Raw genomic sequence first — 13,808 nt, 5'->3', positions numbered from 1 at the left:
TATAAGCTACAAGGAGAAGCCAAGCTGCATTCTCTGTGTTTATTTTGGAAAGTTCTTCAGCTAAATGTCCAGGGTCACCGTTTTCAAATTCTGCTTTCCACAAAACACCAGGAGTTAATCTAACTAGGTTCTCTGCAACTTTAAAACACGGATCACCTTTCCTCCAGTTTCCAAAAACAGTTTCATCATTTACTTCTAAGCATCATAAAGAGTTTCTTAGCATCCATATTCCTACCAACGGTTCCTGCAAAGTAACCTTGGCCTTTTCTAACAAGCATCTCACAATTCCTCCAAAAAAATACCCCTTACCCATTTATAAAACCATTCCAGCATTTTGGTAATTGCAAAAGCACTTTTCCACTCCTTGGTACCAAATTCTATATTAGTCAGCCAAAGGGGTGCTGATGCAAAATACCAGAAACTGGTTGGCTTTTATAAGGGGTATTTATTTGGGGTAGAAGCTTACAGTTACCAAGTTACCAGGACATAAAGGATAAGTTACTTCCCTTACCAAAATCTATTGCCACGTGTTGGGGCAAGATGGCTGCTGACATCTGCCAAGAGTTCAGGCTTCTTGGTTTCCTCTCTTCCTAGGGCTGTGTTTCTCTCCAGCCTCAGCTGCTGTGCTCACTCCATAAGGCCAGCTGTACACTAACAGGCAAATGGCTCTTTCTCTCTTCCCAGGGCTTCTGCCATGTGTAAGGAGCCATCTCTATTCCTCTTGTGTTCTTCTCCTGTGTGTTCACTTCCTGGACTCCAGCTCAAAACTCCAGCATCAAAAAACTCCAACTCTGTCCTTTGCCATGCCTTTTATCTGTGAGTCCCCACCCACCAAGAGGCAAGGACTCAACACCCTACTGACATGGCCCAATCAAAGCCCTAATCATAATTTAATCATGCCCAGGTACAGATCAGTTCACAAACATAATCCACTATATTTTTTGAATTCACAACTGTATCAAACTGCTACACTGAGAAACTGTCAAACTGTTTTCCAAAGCGCCTGCACCATTTTATGTATGAAGGTTCCCATTTCTCCATATCCTCATCAACATGTTTTTATCTGTCTTTTTTATCATAGCTATCCTAGCAAGTGTGTAGTGATATCTCAGTGGTTTTGATTTGAATTTTCTGTTGAGCATCTTTCCTCCTTCTACTCATGCATGCCCCTTTACAGAATATTCTCTAGACAGCAGAGCCAGAGTGATCATTTTTTCAAAGTAAATCACACCTATCAGACTGGCTAAAATTTTAAAAATCTAACAATTCCCATGTTGTCAAGGAAGGGAACAAAGGGAAGTAAAATGTCATGCCTGTGGAGTATAAACTAGCACAACCAGTAAAGTTAAAAGGTTATGTGTACATAACCTGTGACATGAAATTCACTCCGAGGTATACATCTTACAGAAACGTAAGCTCATATGCTACAAGATACATGTAAAAGAACGTTCGTTATTCATAATTACCAAAAACTATAAACAACCCAAATGTCCAAGAACAGTGGATGAACCATGGTATAGTTAATACAGAGTGATTAAAGTAATCATAGTTTATATACCAATTTGGATGCAGTTTACAAACAATACTAAAAACTGTTACAAAAGAATACATACTGAATAATTATATTTAAATTATAAAGCTTAAAAATAGCCCAAAATAACTCGATTATATTAAGGATGCATACTTAGGTGCTAAAACTATAAAGAAAGTCAAGAAAATAACTACCTTAAAGTTGGGAGTGCAGGTTACCGCTAGGAAGGAAAGGAGTTTTAATCAGGAAGGGGTACATAGGATGTTTCCAGGCTGCTGGAAACATTCTACTTCTTGACCTGGGTGGTGGTTTTGTGGGTGTTCACTTTACAAGAATTATTCCATTTTTAATGGATTATCTATATTTTATGTACCTCTCTCTATGTATTATATTTCACAACACAACAATTAACAAAAAAATAAAATTATATTACTTCCTACCCAAAACCTCCAACAGTTTTCCAACACACTTGTATCAAAATTCAGTCTTTTCCACAGCTGACAAGATACAGCTTCCCATTCTTACTTCTTTTCACTTTCTGTAGTCACAGTGGCTTCAGATACACCCTGTATGTTCCTGCCTCAGAGCCTTCCCCCAAATAGCCACATAGCTAAGGTCCTAGCTAGATTAAGTCTCTGTTCAAATACCACCTCTTAATAGTGGCCTTTACTGACTACCTCAGCTAAACTAGCCACCTCCTAACTCTGTTTACACTATTCCCTTACTCTTTTATTTTTTCTTTCTACCTTTTAACATTTTCAACCTATCTGTCTGATGGCAGTCAGCCCAAGAAGAATATAAGTTTGATGAGGGGAGGGACTTTATCTGTCTTGATCTCTTTGTATCCCTAATACCTCAAATACTGCCTGGCTCATGGTAGGCAACCCATAAACATGTGCTAAATGAATAAATAAGCCCATAAGCAATTATACTAAATGTTGAAATAATTCTATTCTCATTATAAAAAGAACAATCAACTTAATAACAACAACCAGAACAAAAAAACAGATTTAAGCTAAACACTCAATTACTTCTAGTTTGTTTATTTGGTTATGCCAGAAATAAACTGTTTAAACCAACTTTTAATTTGGGATCTGTACATATAACTTCCCTACCCTCACCTTACTGTGTTCCACTCAGTACTGCTAGAATGCAGTACTTAAATAGCTCCAAAAGAAAAAAACAGTCTCCTCTCTTTCTCAGCGTAACACAAGCCATTGATTTATTTCCCTAATCAATACTTCAGGGTCGTTCTCTGTATCTGCCATTTCCAACATAAACTCCTTCCCTCTGCCAATTCCTGAATCTCTATGATCCATTTATTCTACTCCACTTCACTCTATTCTTTTTCTTTTCACTCTTTGCAGATTAGTTTTCAACTTTTTTTTCTATGTACTTCTTACGTGTACTTTCAGAGAAAATGTCATATGTTTGTATCCCCCAGTAGGCAGCACTAATACAGTAGTTAATATGGAGTATGCATTTTATAAATTCTTGAACTGAATTTTATGGCTTTCAAAATTTATGTCCAAGACTTACCTTGCTTATAACTTCCAGCATTACCAGGAAGAAAGAGAACTGGAATCCCTGTCAAAGGGAGAATTTTGTGTTCTTCAGCATAGGATCCTTCTCCATAAAGATATAACTCATATGCAGGATAGTGTTTTGCCAGTTTCTTTGGAAGTTGTATTTTCTAAAGAAAAAAATAATGCAATTTCACTTTAATCAGCATTAATACAATGCAACTTCATTTTAAACAATACTGATTTGTACAAATTTAAAATAGTACAATATAAAATGTTATTATGCTAAACTGCTCTTAATATACAAAATGAGTCCTACTTTTAGTTTATTCTTTTACAGAATTAGCATTGAATTATGTGTTTTATTCTCTGGTTGTCAGTGTACACCTGTGCTTTTCTGCAATTGTCAGTGGCTATTCTGAGTAATTTGTACTTAGAAATCGAAGTAGACCCATTTTATGCTCTTCTGAACAATACATGGTTAAGTACTGGTGTAGGCCAGTAAATTAGGTATTAACATAATTGGAAATGCACTTAAATTAGTGTCAGTATCCATTATATTTAGAAATGATAAAAACTTTCCATTATCAAATCAATTTTTTCTATTTTAAACTGTTCTGTAACATACTCCTTTTACTTAGGCTCAACTATATATTCCAGCTGTTTTATCAGTCAAAGGAAAGCAAATTTGTTTATAATGCAGCTTTCTGACCTCTCAAATTCATATGTTTTGACCTATAATGTGCTTATTAACAAAGTAACATGCACGTTATAGCCACGTCATGGTCAAGAAATGTAGACTCTTCCTACCATAAACAGTCCAAAGAATTTTTAAAAAATAACCCTTCCACAATTTATTTTATTTGTGATTTTTTCAAATCAGATAAAATGTAATAATTAAAAAAGAAATGTATTCTTCTCACCATAAACATTCCAGTGAATTAGAATCCGTTTCAGTTTCAAAGACAACATGCATGGTTTGTCAGACAGTCTCAAACTACTCTGTAGTTCATATCATCTTATACCACATAAGTCAATAATTCACATAAAATTTTTTTCAGCATAATATAAATTAGGTCTTACTGTCATCCCAAAAAAAGTAGGTACCCATAAAAGCATTGATAAAGTAAAAACTCTTCTCCTGCTCCTATTTTTTAAAAGGATAGAAACGACTAACAATGACACCAATTATATTAGACAATAGATTTTATTTTAGTAGACTTCAATATATTTAACGTTCTAGCAGTGCTGCACATGTAGCGAGTATTTGATAAAATTTTTTTACTACCAAAGGAATTTCAAAAACTGAAAATATTGTCAATGACTCCTGAAAAACTTGACTACTCTAAAAATCAGAATTCTAGTCTTTCATGCACATTCTTGACTATCCCTCTGAGGATATTATCATAAACAATCTGTGCCCATAACACCACAGAAATATCTTTAGAAACTGTGAGCTTATTGTTCATGATATTATAGTAGCTTCAGTTATCTCCTCAAATACAAATGTGTACTTCAACTTCAACAAAAATTAGTCCCAGTATTGATTATGCACAACATTCCTCAAAAATGAAAATGATACAATATTTTACTTCTGTAAATAAAAATTAAGCAACCCACTTGATCACACCCTTGTATCAGTATTATACATTTGCTATAGTTCAAAAGAGAACATTCTCACATTTGTTCTGTTAACCACAATCCATCATCCACCACTTGTTTCTCTGTGTTATACAATCTCATGCTTTGTACAATCCATTCAAAGCATACACTCAGTGGCTCTCATTTTCATCACAGAGCTCTGCTATCATCACCTCAGTTGATTTTAGAATATTTTCATTACTCCAAAAGGAAAAATCCAATATCCTCTTATACTCTCCAATGAAAATGTTCTAAAAGTATTAATAACTGTGATGGTTGTACAATTCTGAATATACTAAAATCTACTGAATTTATAATTTAAATAGGTGAACTGTGTGGTACCTAAATTATATCTCAATAAAGCTGTGTTACCAAAAATAAAAAACCAACTATGAAGGAAAAATAAAAATAAGCGAAAAGGGAAAGAACCATGAAAAATTTTTTTACTCCTTCCAATTTAGTCCACCATTTGACATAACAATACATTTATATGATTAATCTTTTTAGTACAGGAGCTAACCACTGAACTAGCTGAAAATTAACTCAGAAGAATAGGAAAATTATCAAATATATCTAACAAGGAATATTTAATTATCCTTAACACATATATACAAGCAAAAGAAAATATTTTAATCAGCATTATAATACTATTGTGAAAGCAATTCAATTCTGTAACAAGAGAAAATGTAAATTTCAAATAATATGAATGCATACATTATGGAGAGAAAAGTATAGACATGGAAGCAGGAAGAAGAAAAAAAGAGGAGGCAACAATGGTGGACCTTGAAGGAAAATGGCAAAACTGCATTTCTAGGCAGAGTTCAAGTTGGAGGTTGGCAGGAGAAAAGGACAGGAAGGGGAAATGACCAATTGAGGACAGAAAAGGTATAGGTATATGTAGCAGTTTGACATTATTGATGAATTCCAAAAAAAATATTGGATTATGTTTGTAATCTGATCTGTACCTGGGCATGATTGAGTTATGACTAGGCATGGCAAAGGACAGAGTTGAGAGGTTTTAATGTTGGGGTTTTGATCTTGGAGTTTGATGCTGAAGACGTAAGCTGGAGCCTCGGCAAGTAAACTTACAGAGGAAAGAGAAGCCAGCCCGAGGAAGAAAGGAACCTTGAAACCAGAGAAAATAGCAAGCCCCACGAACGTAAGAACCCAGGAAGCCTGAACCTTCGCAGATGTCGGCAGCCATCTTGCTCCAAATAGACTTCGGTGAGGGAAGTAACTTATGCTTTATGGCGTGGTATCTGTAAGCTCCTACCCCAAATAAATATCCTTTGTAAAAACCAACCAATATCTGGTATTTTGCCATTAGTACCCCTTTGGCTGACTAACACAGTATACAATAAGGCTGTTGGTAAGAAAGCAGAAGTGGGTCAAAGAGTTAAAAGAAAACATTTATAGCAATAGGACATCAATATATTTTAAATTGACTATTTTACACAGATTATTTTAAATGAGTACCTCTTCCCTCCCTGCCAAAATACCTTTAAGATCAATTATCATTATACCAAAATATCTCCACAATCCTGCCCCTGCTGTCCATCCTCCATGAGTACAGAATCTTATCGCTAAGACCCCTCTCAAAAGACATTCTAACAAACTTTCAAATACTAGAAAAATACTAAAGTCTTCATTTTATGAAAATTATCTTTTTTAAAAAAGCAGTTTTATTCACACACTATACAATCCATCCAAAGTGTACAATCAATGGCTCTAGTATAATCGGAGTTGTGTATTCACCACAACCAATTTTAGAAACCCCATCCACTTTATACTCCCTTATTGACACCTAGCATTGGTGCGATACCTTTATTACAACTGATGAACGGATATTAAAATATTACTATTAACTATAGTCTATAGTTTGCCTTGGGTATATTTTTTCCTATAGACTATCTCATTATTAACTTCTTGTATTGTGAACTGTGATGTACATTTGTTCTAGTTCATGGAAGAACATTCTTATATTTGTACTATTAACCAGATTCATCACCCACAACAGGGTTCACTATGTTATATAGTTCCATATTTCATCCTCTGTCTTTCCTCCTAGTGATTTACATGAACCTAAACCTCCCTTTTCAATCACAATCATACGCATTTCAGTGCTGTTAATTACACTCACAGTAATGTATTGCCATCACCACTATCCATTTCCAAACATTTACAATCAACCTTATTAAACATTCTACACAAAGTGAAGCATCAACTCCCCATTCTCTACCCTTATTCTATGTAACGCTAACTTATATTCTAGATATTAAGTCCATGAGTTTGGTCATTATGATTAGCTCATATTTGTGGCGCTCGTACAATAGTTATCCTTTTGTGTCTGGCTTATTTCACTCAACATAATGATCTCAAGGTTCATCCATGTTGTCACATACATTAGGACTTCATTTCTTCTTACAGTTGAATAATATGCCATTGTATGTATATACCACATTTTGTTTATCCATTCATCAGTTGATGGACATTCGGTTTGTTTCCATCTTTTGGCAATCGTGAACAATGCTGCTATAAACATCAGCATGTAAATACCTGTTCAAGTCTCTGCTTTCAGTTCTTTTGTGTATATAACTAGTAGAGGGATTGCCGGATCCTATACTAAAGCTTCCTGAGGAACCACCAAACTGCCTTCCCCAGAGGCTGCACCATTCTACACTCCCACCAGCAGTTAATGAGTCTTCCTATTTCTCCACATCATCTCCAACACCTGCAAGTTTCTGTTTTTCTAACAGTGGGTATTCTAGTAAGTGTTAACAGTGGGCATTCTAGTAAGTGTGAAATGATATCTCATGGAGGTTCTATTTATATTTTCCTAAAAGCTAGAGATATTGAACATCTTTACATGTGCTTTTTTAGCCCTTTGTATTTCCTCTAGAAAAATGTCTAATCAAGTCTTTTGCCCATTTCTTAATTGGGTTGGTTGCCTTTCTATTGTTGAGTTTTAGATGAAAATTATCTTTAAATAATGTATTAAATTTTAAAAAGTTTGATCTCTATAACTAACCAAAAAGAAAAAAAAAACTTTATCAAAACTCTCAGTCCCTTGCCTACCCCACTCCTAAGAATACTCCTGGGGACTCCCAATTTGAGAAAAATACCTAGGGACAACTAAATCTTTCAGACTGGTCTCTCTCCCTGTCATTATTTACTTGCTACAATCCATAGTCCATTCTGCTGGAAATACTTTGCTAATACACACATCTTCTGTGTTTCCTCACTGAATAAAGATTAAAAAAAAAAAAAAGACAAGAGAAAGGTCCTTTATAATTTGGCTCTTGTTATTCTTAACTACTTTCTTATAATTTCACACATGAAATGTTTTAAAATTTTTCTTATGTTTCAAAATTCAAGATTCACAAATATACACTGAAAAGGCGCTTTCCTATTCCTGGCCCTTCAGCCTTCTAATTCCCCTTCTCCAGAAGGCAACCCATGTTATCAGTTTCTTGTGTATCCTTCCACAAATACCTGAAATATATACAAACAAAAGGTTTGTAGATCATTTTCTCCTTTTTACACTATTGGTAACATACCATATATACTGCCCATGCAATGTGTCCTGGTGCCCACTTTCAATATGCTGTTCTGTACAATTGCCATTTTCTTGCTTCTACATTTCATGACTATAAACACCTTCCATGGTCCAATTCACTACATCTTTTCTATAGTCTTTTATTATCCAAAACCAACTTGGATGCTTTTCTGTGAAGAGCTTTGTACAGATTCCATTATAGTGACATTATAACATCAATCACGTTGTACTGAAATGATCTATCACTTTCCTGTCTCCCCCATTGTGCTATGAGGACATAAATTAAAGGCACAAGGTCTGATTTATCTCCACTTCCTTTTCACTGATAGTATCTCGTATATACCTGGCAGAGAGGAGTCATCCAATATATTACTTACTAAATTAACGTCACAATTAATAACAAAGTATATGCTTTATAATCCCCAATATCAATATTTGTTTTCAGAGAATAAACATTAGGTCACATATTTGGGGACAAAGAAATTACTATATAGGAGAAAACTGAGATGTTTCTTCTCAAATCCTACAATTTGCCTAAAACTGTTTGATACCAAATAAAAGCTTTGCCTTGCTGTCATAATATGGCAAGAAGCTTTAAAGAATAATGTGTAATTTGCTTGGTAGGTTTGAGATATGTTCATAAGATGTTTAGTTAATTCAGAATGAGCCAATCTAACAAAACCAGAGGTAGAAGATGAAGAGAGATAATCAATTTTTAAAAACATATTTTAAAAAAACCATTTATTAATCCTCTCCCCTTTCTTGTTGTTTGCACTTGCTGTCTGCTCTCCGTGTCCATTCACTGTGTGTTCTTTCCATGTCTGCCTGTCCTTTCTTCTCATCTTTCTCTTTAGAAGAGACCGGGAACTGATCCTGGGATCTCCGGTGTGGGAGAGGGGGACTCAATTGCTTGAGCCACCTCACCTCTCTGGTCTGCTGCTGTCTCTCACTGTCTCTCTTCTGCGGCTCCCTTTGTTGTATCATCTTGCTGCACCAGCTCTCTGTGGTGACGGCCACCTTGCCTTCACGGGGGCCTCCCATATAGTAGAGGAGCACCAATGGCTTGAGCCACATTCACTTCCCACAATTTTAAATTCAAAACTTCACTTTTGCAAAGAGTTTCAAACACCTGCCTCAACTTTTGTTAAAAAATAAAAAAGGAGAATAAGATTTTAGGATTGACTGTTTCAACTCTTTCATTTTTTCTGCTGGCCTGCTAGGGAATATGCAAATGAGTAGTAAGAAAGAAGAGAAGCATCAAGCAAGAGAAGAAATCCTAATGACTAAGACATACCAAATACTGGATATCAACCTGTGAACAATTAGGGAGCTGTCTACAGAATATCCATTAAAAGTTAGCAATACATCAACTATCTTAGGAACAACTTTATTCATGAAAACCCTTACACTCTTAATGGAATGATTTCAGTTATCCAGAAAACTCACAATATTCAAAATGACTCATTTCTAAAGGCAGGTTTTATAAAATATCACAACCTAGTATGCAAAATAAAAAAGATGAAGTGAAATATAAATATTTTCGTGAATTAACCCAGCTTATTACATCACAAAAATAAAATCTATCAAAAGTGTGAATCAAAACCTATGCCACTATAGTTATTACTGTACTAACAAATCATTATCAGAAACGTAAAACCCCAGTCAGGCAAACTGAACCAAAATGACTAAATATGGACAACTTAACAAAAAAAAGCCATATAGTTCTTTTTCATTGGCTACACTAATTTTCTGTGTCTTTCAAGCCAATTTTATGCAGCAAGAAATCCATCTGTAGATCCATATGCCTGTTTCCGATACCAAGGAAAGCAGTTTCTACAAGGCATATAAAATAGCTGCAAGGATTGGTGCATTCTAAAATAAATGGGAATTAATACCTTACTGGTTCACAGTAAAATTTTTTGTGTCCCTCTTCATGGCAGTGTGAAACTAAAGGGACCTACCTCAGTCTCTTGAGTTTCCTAATTATTAAACCATAGAAAACGAAAGGGGATTATAAGGGCTCCATTTTCAGTTTTAAAAAAACAAAACTAAGAGATGATGTATTTTAACTATACAGCCTCTGATAAACATACACCAGCATATTTGCTTAGAAATTAACAAAGATGACAGGGACACATTAAAACGTTCTTCTTCAGTAGCATCTGGTATCAAGTATTTCCACTCCTTGCAACCACTGATGCAAAGCCAAGGTAAGGATCTCAAACACACATAATTTAAATTTACTTTAAATTTACTCTTAGGAAAGATGTTCTTCAGCAATCTGAATCTTAAGTAATTTTAAGATCTAAATAATAACAAATAATGTGCTACCCTCATAAAGACCAGCACACAGAAGCAATTTCTACTTGCATCCTTCACCCTAAAGAAAAAACCCGCTATGGTTTTAAATTATATTAAAAATGCATTTTACCAATACTTTTGCAATACATATATTTCTCATGGTAGGAATTATCATAAGAGGTATTCCATAATTAAGAGATGCATTATGAAAAAACATTCGGAAGAAATTTATTTGAACAGTTGTATAATTTGTCACTTCTTTTTACAGTCATGAATGAAATTCTAGATTCTACTTATGCTGAACGGATGAAGCAATTGTTACTGATAAATATTTAATATGGAACGTAATGGGGCGGTCGACAGGGAGAGAGAAAGGCTCGGTCTCACATTGCAAACACACTGAGAAAACAAAAATAACCCCACGAAATAGATTTTGTATGCAACTGGTAAGAGGCCCGACAGCTTGGCAACCTGGATAAACACGGGCAAGCAAGCACTCGCAAGGACCCATAACCTACAAAACCTGAGGATCCACAAATCTTTACAGTAGGGAACCTAGAAAGTTTTCCATTTAATTACTCATCAGGTTAGCCTTTCACCACAGATAAAACCCTTTAATCTCTAAGGCAGCCTTGGAAACTAGCCAATACACACACGGCAGAAGCTCAGAGCAGAAGCGGACTTTTAAGTCACAGGACGGGAGTGGAAAACGGTTCGTAAGTGGGAAGCAAAGAAGGGTCCAGGGCACCTGTTAAAAAGGGGAAGATGAAGTTTGGGGTTAGGGAGAAGGGCTGAAGTTGCCTATTTGGAGATGAGAGGGCTCGGGCGGCCATTCCGAATATCTTGGGCTGGGGATTTGGGGCTGGAGGGACCCAGGAGTAACTAGGAGGGGAGTGAAGAGGATGAGTCCGTAAAAAGAGAACACAAAGGGGAGGTGAGGGGGCGGTGGGGGTCTGCAGTCTTCAGGGGCGAGAAAAAGAGAGGCACAGGGGGACCAGCGAAGCACAAGGAGCCGAGGTACAGCGAACCCACAGAAGGATCAGGCAGGGGGATGTGGGAGCCGAACGCCGAAGCGCCCGGGTGAGGAGAGGGAGGAACCTTACCTGATACTCGGGGTATTCAAACATGTAGCTCATACTGCACTTGTTCTCCTCGAAGCCGTAAAAGACATCCCACAGCCCCAGGGTCGCCATGAAGACCAGGAAGGTATAAAACGCCAGGTTCCCGAAGCTGACCGAGTGAAGAAACATGGTGCCGCCGCTGCGGGGCCCGGAGCAGGGACCGCAGGAGCCAGAGACCGGACACCCACGCCCGCGCAGAACCGCAGCCCCGCACTCCTGCGTGGACGCCCGGCCAGCTCGCGCGTCCCCGCAGAATGCGCCTGCGCGCAGCCGGCCCCGGGCGTCCCCCGCCCGGCGTCTCCCAGAGCCCAGGGAGTAGGCGGTGTTTGCGGCGGGAGCGCGAATCTGGAATAGGAATGGGGGTGGTGGAAATGAGGCTTGGGCTGGGCTGGAGGGTGAAGGGAAAAGGGGGAGATGAAGAGAGGGGAAAGGAGGAAGAGGGAGGGAAAAGCAACTAGACGCACGCCCGAGGGAACTAAGAGCGGGGGGAATTCAGAGGGAAGGGCGTGGTGCGGGAGCCCAGGCGGCGCGGACGGAGGCGGGGGGACGGGTGGATTAACCTGAAGAGGCGGGGTGAATGGAGCCTAGAGGCAGTTGATGTGGGTGAGCGGACAGGGGGACCCGAGCGGAGACGTCAGAGCCCGGGGGCCATCAGCTGCCTGTTCGCAAACGCCACCCTGTAACAGTTTAAAAACCCTTCCCGTCCAATTTTGAAACGCCTCAGGCCTACGCAATTTCGGCTTTCCCGGCCGTGCATTCACTGGACCAGTGAGCCTGAGAAGGGAACAAATGGTTCCCCTCTGCCCCCCTTTGACGGCCGGCTTCTTCCTCGTAGGTAACAGCGCTTAAAAGCACCGGTTCATAAAAAACGCTATTGGGTCGACAACATTCAGTTCTTGGTACAGGATGAACGCCTGAATCACAAAAAGCACCGTTAGTCTTTAAAGGAACGTTATCAAAATTCCCACTGACACTGAAATCCCTAACAGGTTTCTTCATCATCAGTCTGATGCTGACTTGTCTTGCTCCCCAGAACCTCCACCTCTTTGGAAGTTGTTTTCATATTAATATGAGGAGAAAATTTTCACTAAGACACTCGAGTGACAATATATTCTGAAAAATTTCAGTTTTGGTTTTGCACAAAGGAATGGGTAAAAAGCTCAAAATCCTTTAATGATCACGTGTAGCAGCTTCAAAACAATGGACTGATGGGGGAATGACACAGTATCATTCTTCAAAGCTAACCCAACAACTGACGGTTTGTGTGTGTGTGTCATTAATTACAGAATTATCCTTAGAATTGTTTTTGCCATTGACCTTATTTCACTTGGACCGATTTCTATTTATTTATTTATTTTAACAAATCAATATTATTGACACATATCAAAGCAGCATACAATTCATCCAAAGTGTATAATCAATAGTATTTGGTATAATCACATAGTTATGCATTCATCACTTCAATCATTATTAGAGCATTTTCATTATTTCACGAATAATAAACAAAAAACAGACAAATAAGAAAATTCTTCACCTTTTAATCTCTCCCTGTTTCCCCGGATATTCTTGAGCAATTATTTATTTATTAAGCATTTATTGAGATATATTCACATACCATATGATCTATCTAAAAGTGTATAATCAATGGTTTGCAGTATAATCACAATGTTGTGCATTCCTCATCACAAAAAATTTTAGAATTATTTCATTACTCCAAAAAAAACTCCACATCCATTAGCATGCCTTCCCCAGCCCTACATAACCACTAATTAAATTTCATCTTTATAAATTGATTTATATTTACATTTTATATAAATGGAATCATACAATATGTTACACAATATATTTAGTTCAAGTAACACAGTCATACAGTATTTGTCCTTTTGTGTCTGGCTTGCTTCACTCAACAGTGTCCTCCAGGTTCATCCATGTTGTCATATGCTTCACAACTTCATTTATTCTTACAGCTGCATAATATTCCATCAAGTGAATACACCACAGTGTGTTTATCCATATATCGGTTGATGGACTCCTGCGTTGTTTCCAGCAATCATGAATAATGCTACTATGAACATAAGTATGCAGATGTCTGTTCATGTCACTGCTCTCAATTCCTCTGGGTATAAACCCAGTAG

General features: G+C 37.4%; 1 protein-coding gene across 1 annotated transcript in view; it reads right to left on the bottom strand.

Annotated features, from left to right (window-relative positions):
* PGAP1 (post-GPI attachment to proteins inositol deacylase 1) overlaps positions 1 to 11,977 on the bottom strand; it is an 85,244-nt gene extending 73,267 nt beyond the window's left edge. The window contains exons 1-2 of the mRNA XM_004468493.3: positions 11,656 to 11,977; positions 3,071 to 3,224 (exon numbers count right to left, since the gene is read on the bottom strand). Coding sequence (XP_004468550.2) covers positions 3,071 to 3,224; positions 11,656 to 11,802 — 301 coding nt within the window. The 5' untranslated portion in view covers positions 11,803 to 11,977. The remainder of the gene's footprint in view (positions 1 to 3,070; positions 3,225 to 11,655) is intronic.
* Between the last annotated feature and the right edge of the window lie 1,831 nt (positions 11,978 to 13,808).

Source organism: Dasypus novemcinctus, chromosome 7 (genome assembly GCF_030445035.2).
Source record: "Dasypus novemcinctus isolate mDasNov1 chromosome 7, mDasNov1.1.hap2, whole genome shotgun sequence".
NCBI classification, from domain to species: domain Eukaryota; kingdom Metazoa; phylum Chordata; class Mammalia; order Cingulata; family Dasypodidae; genus Dasypus; species Dasypus novemcinctus.
Note: the sequence above shows the minus strand (reverse complement) of the source record. Positions and strands in the feature narration are given on the sequence as shown.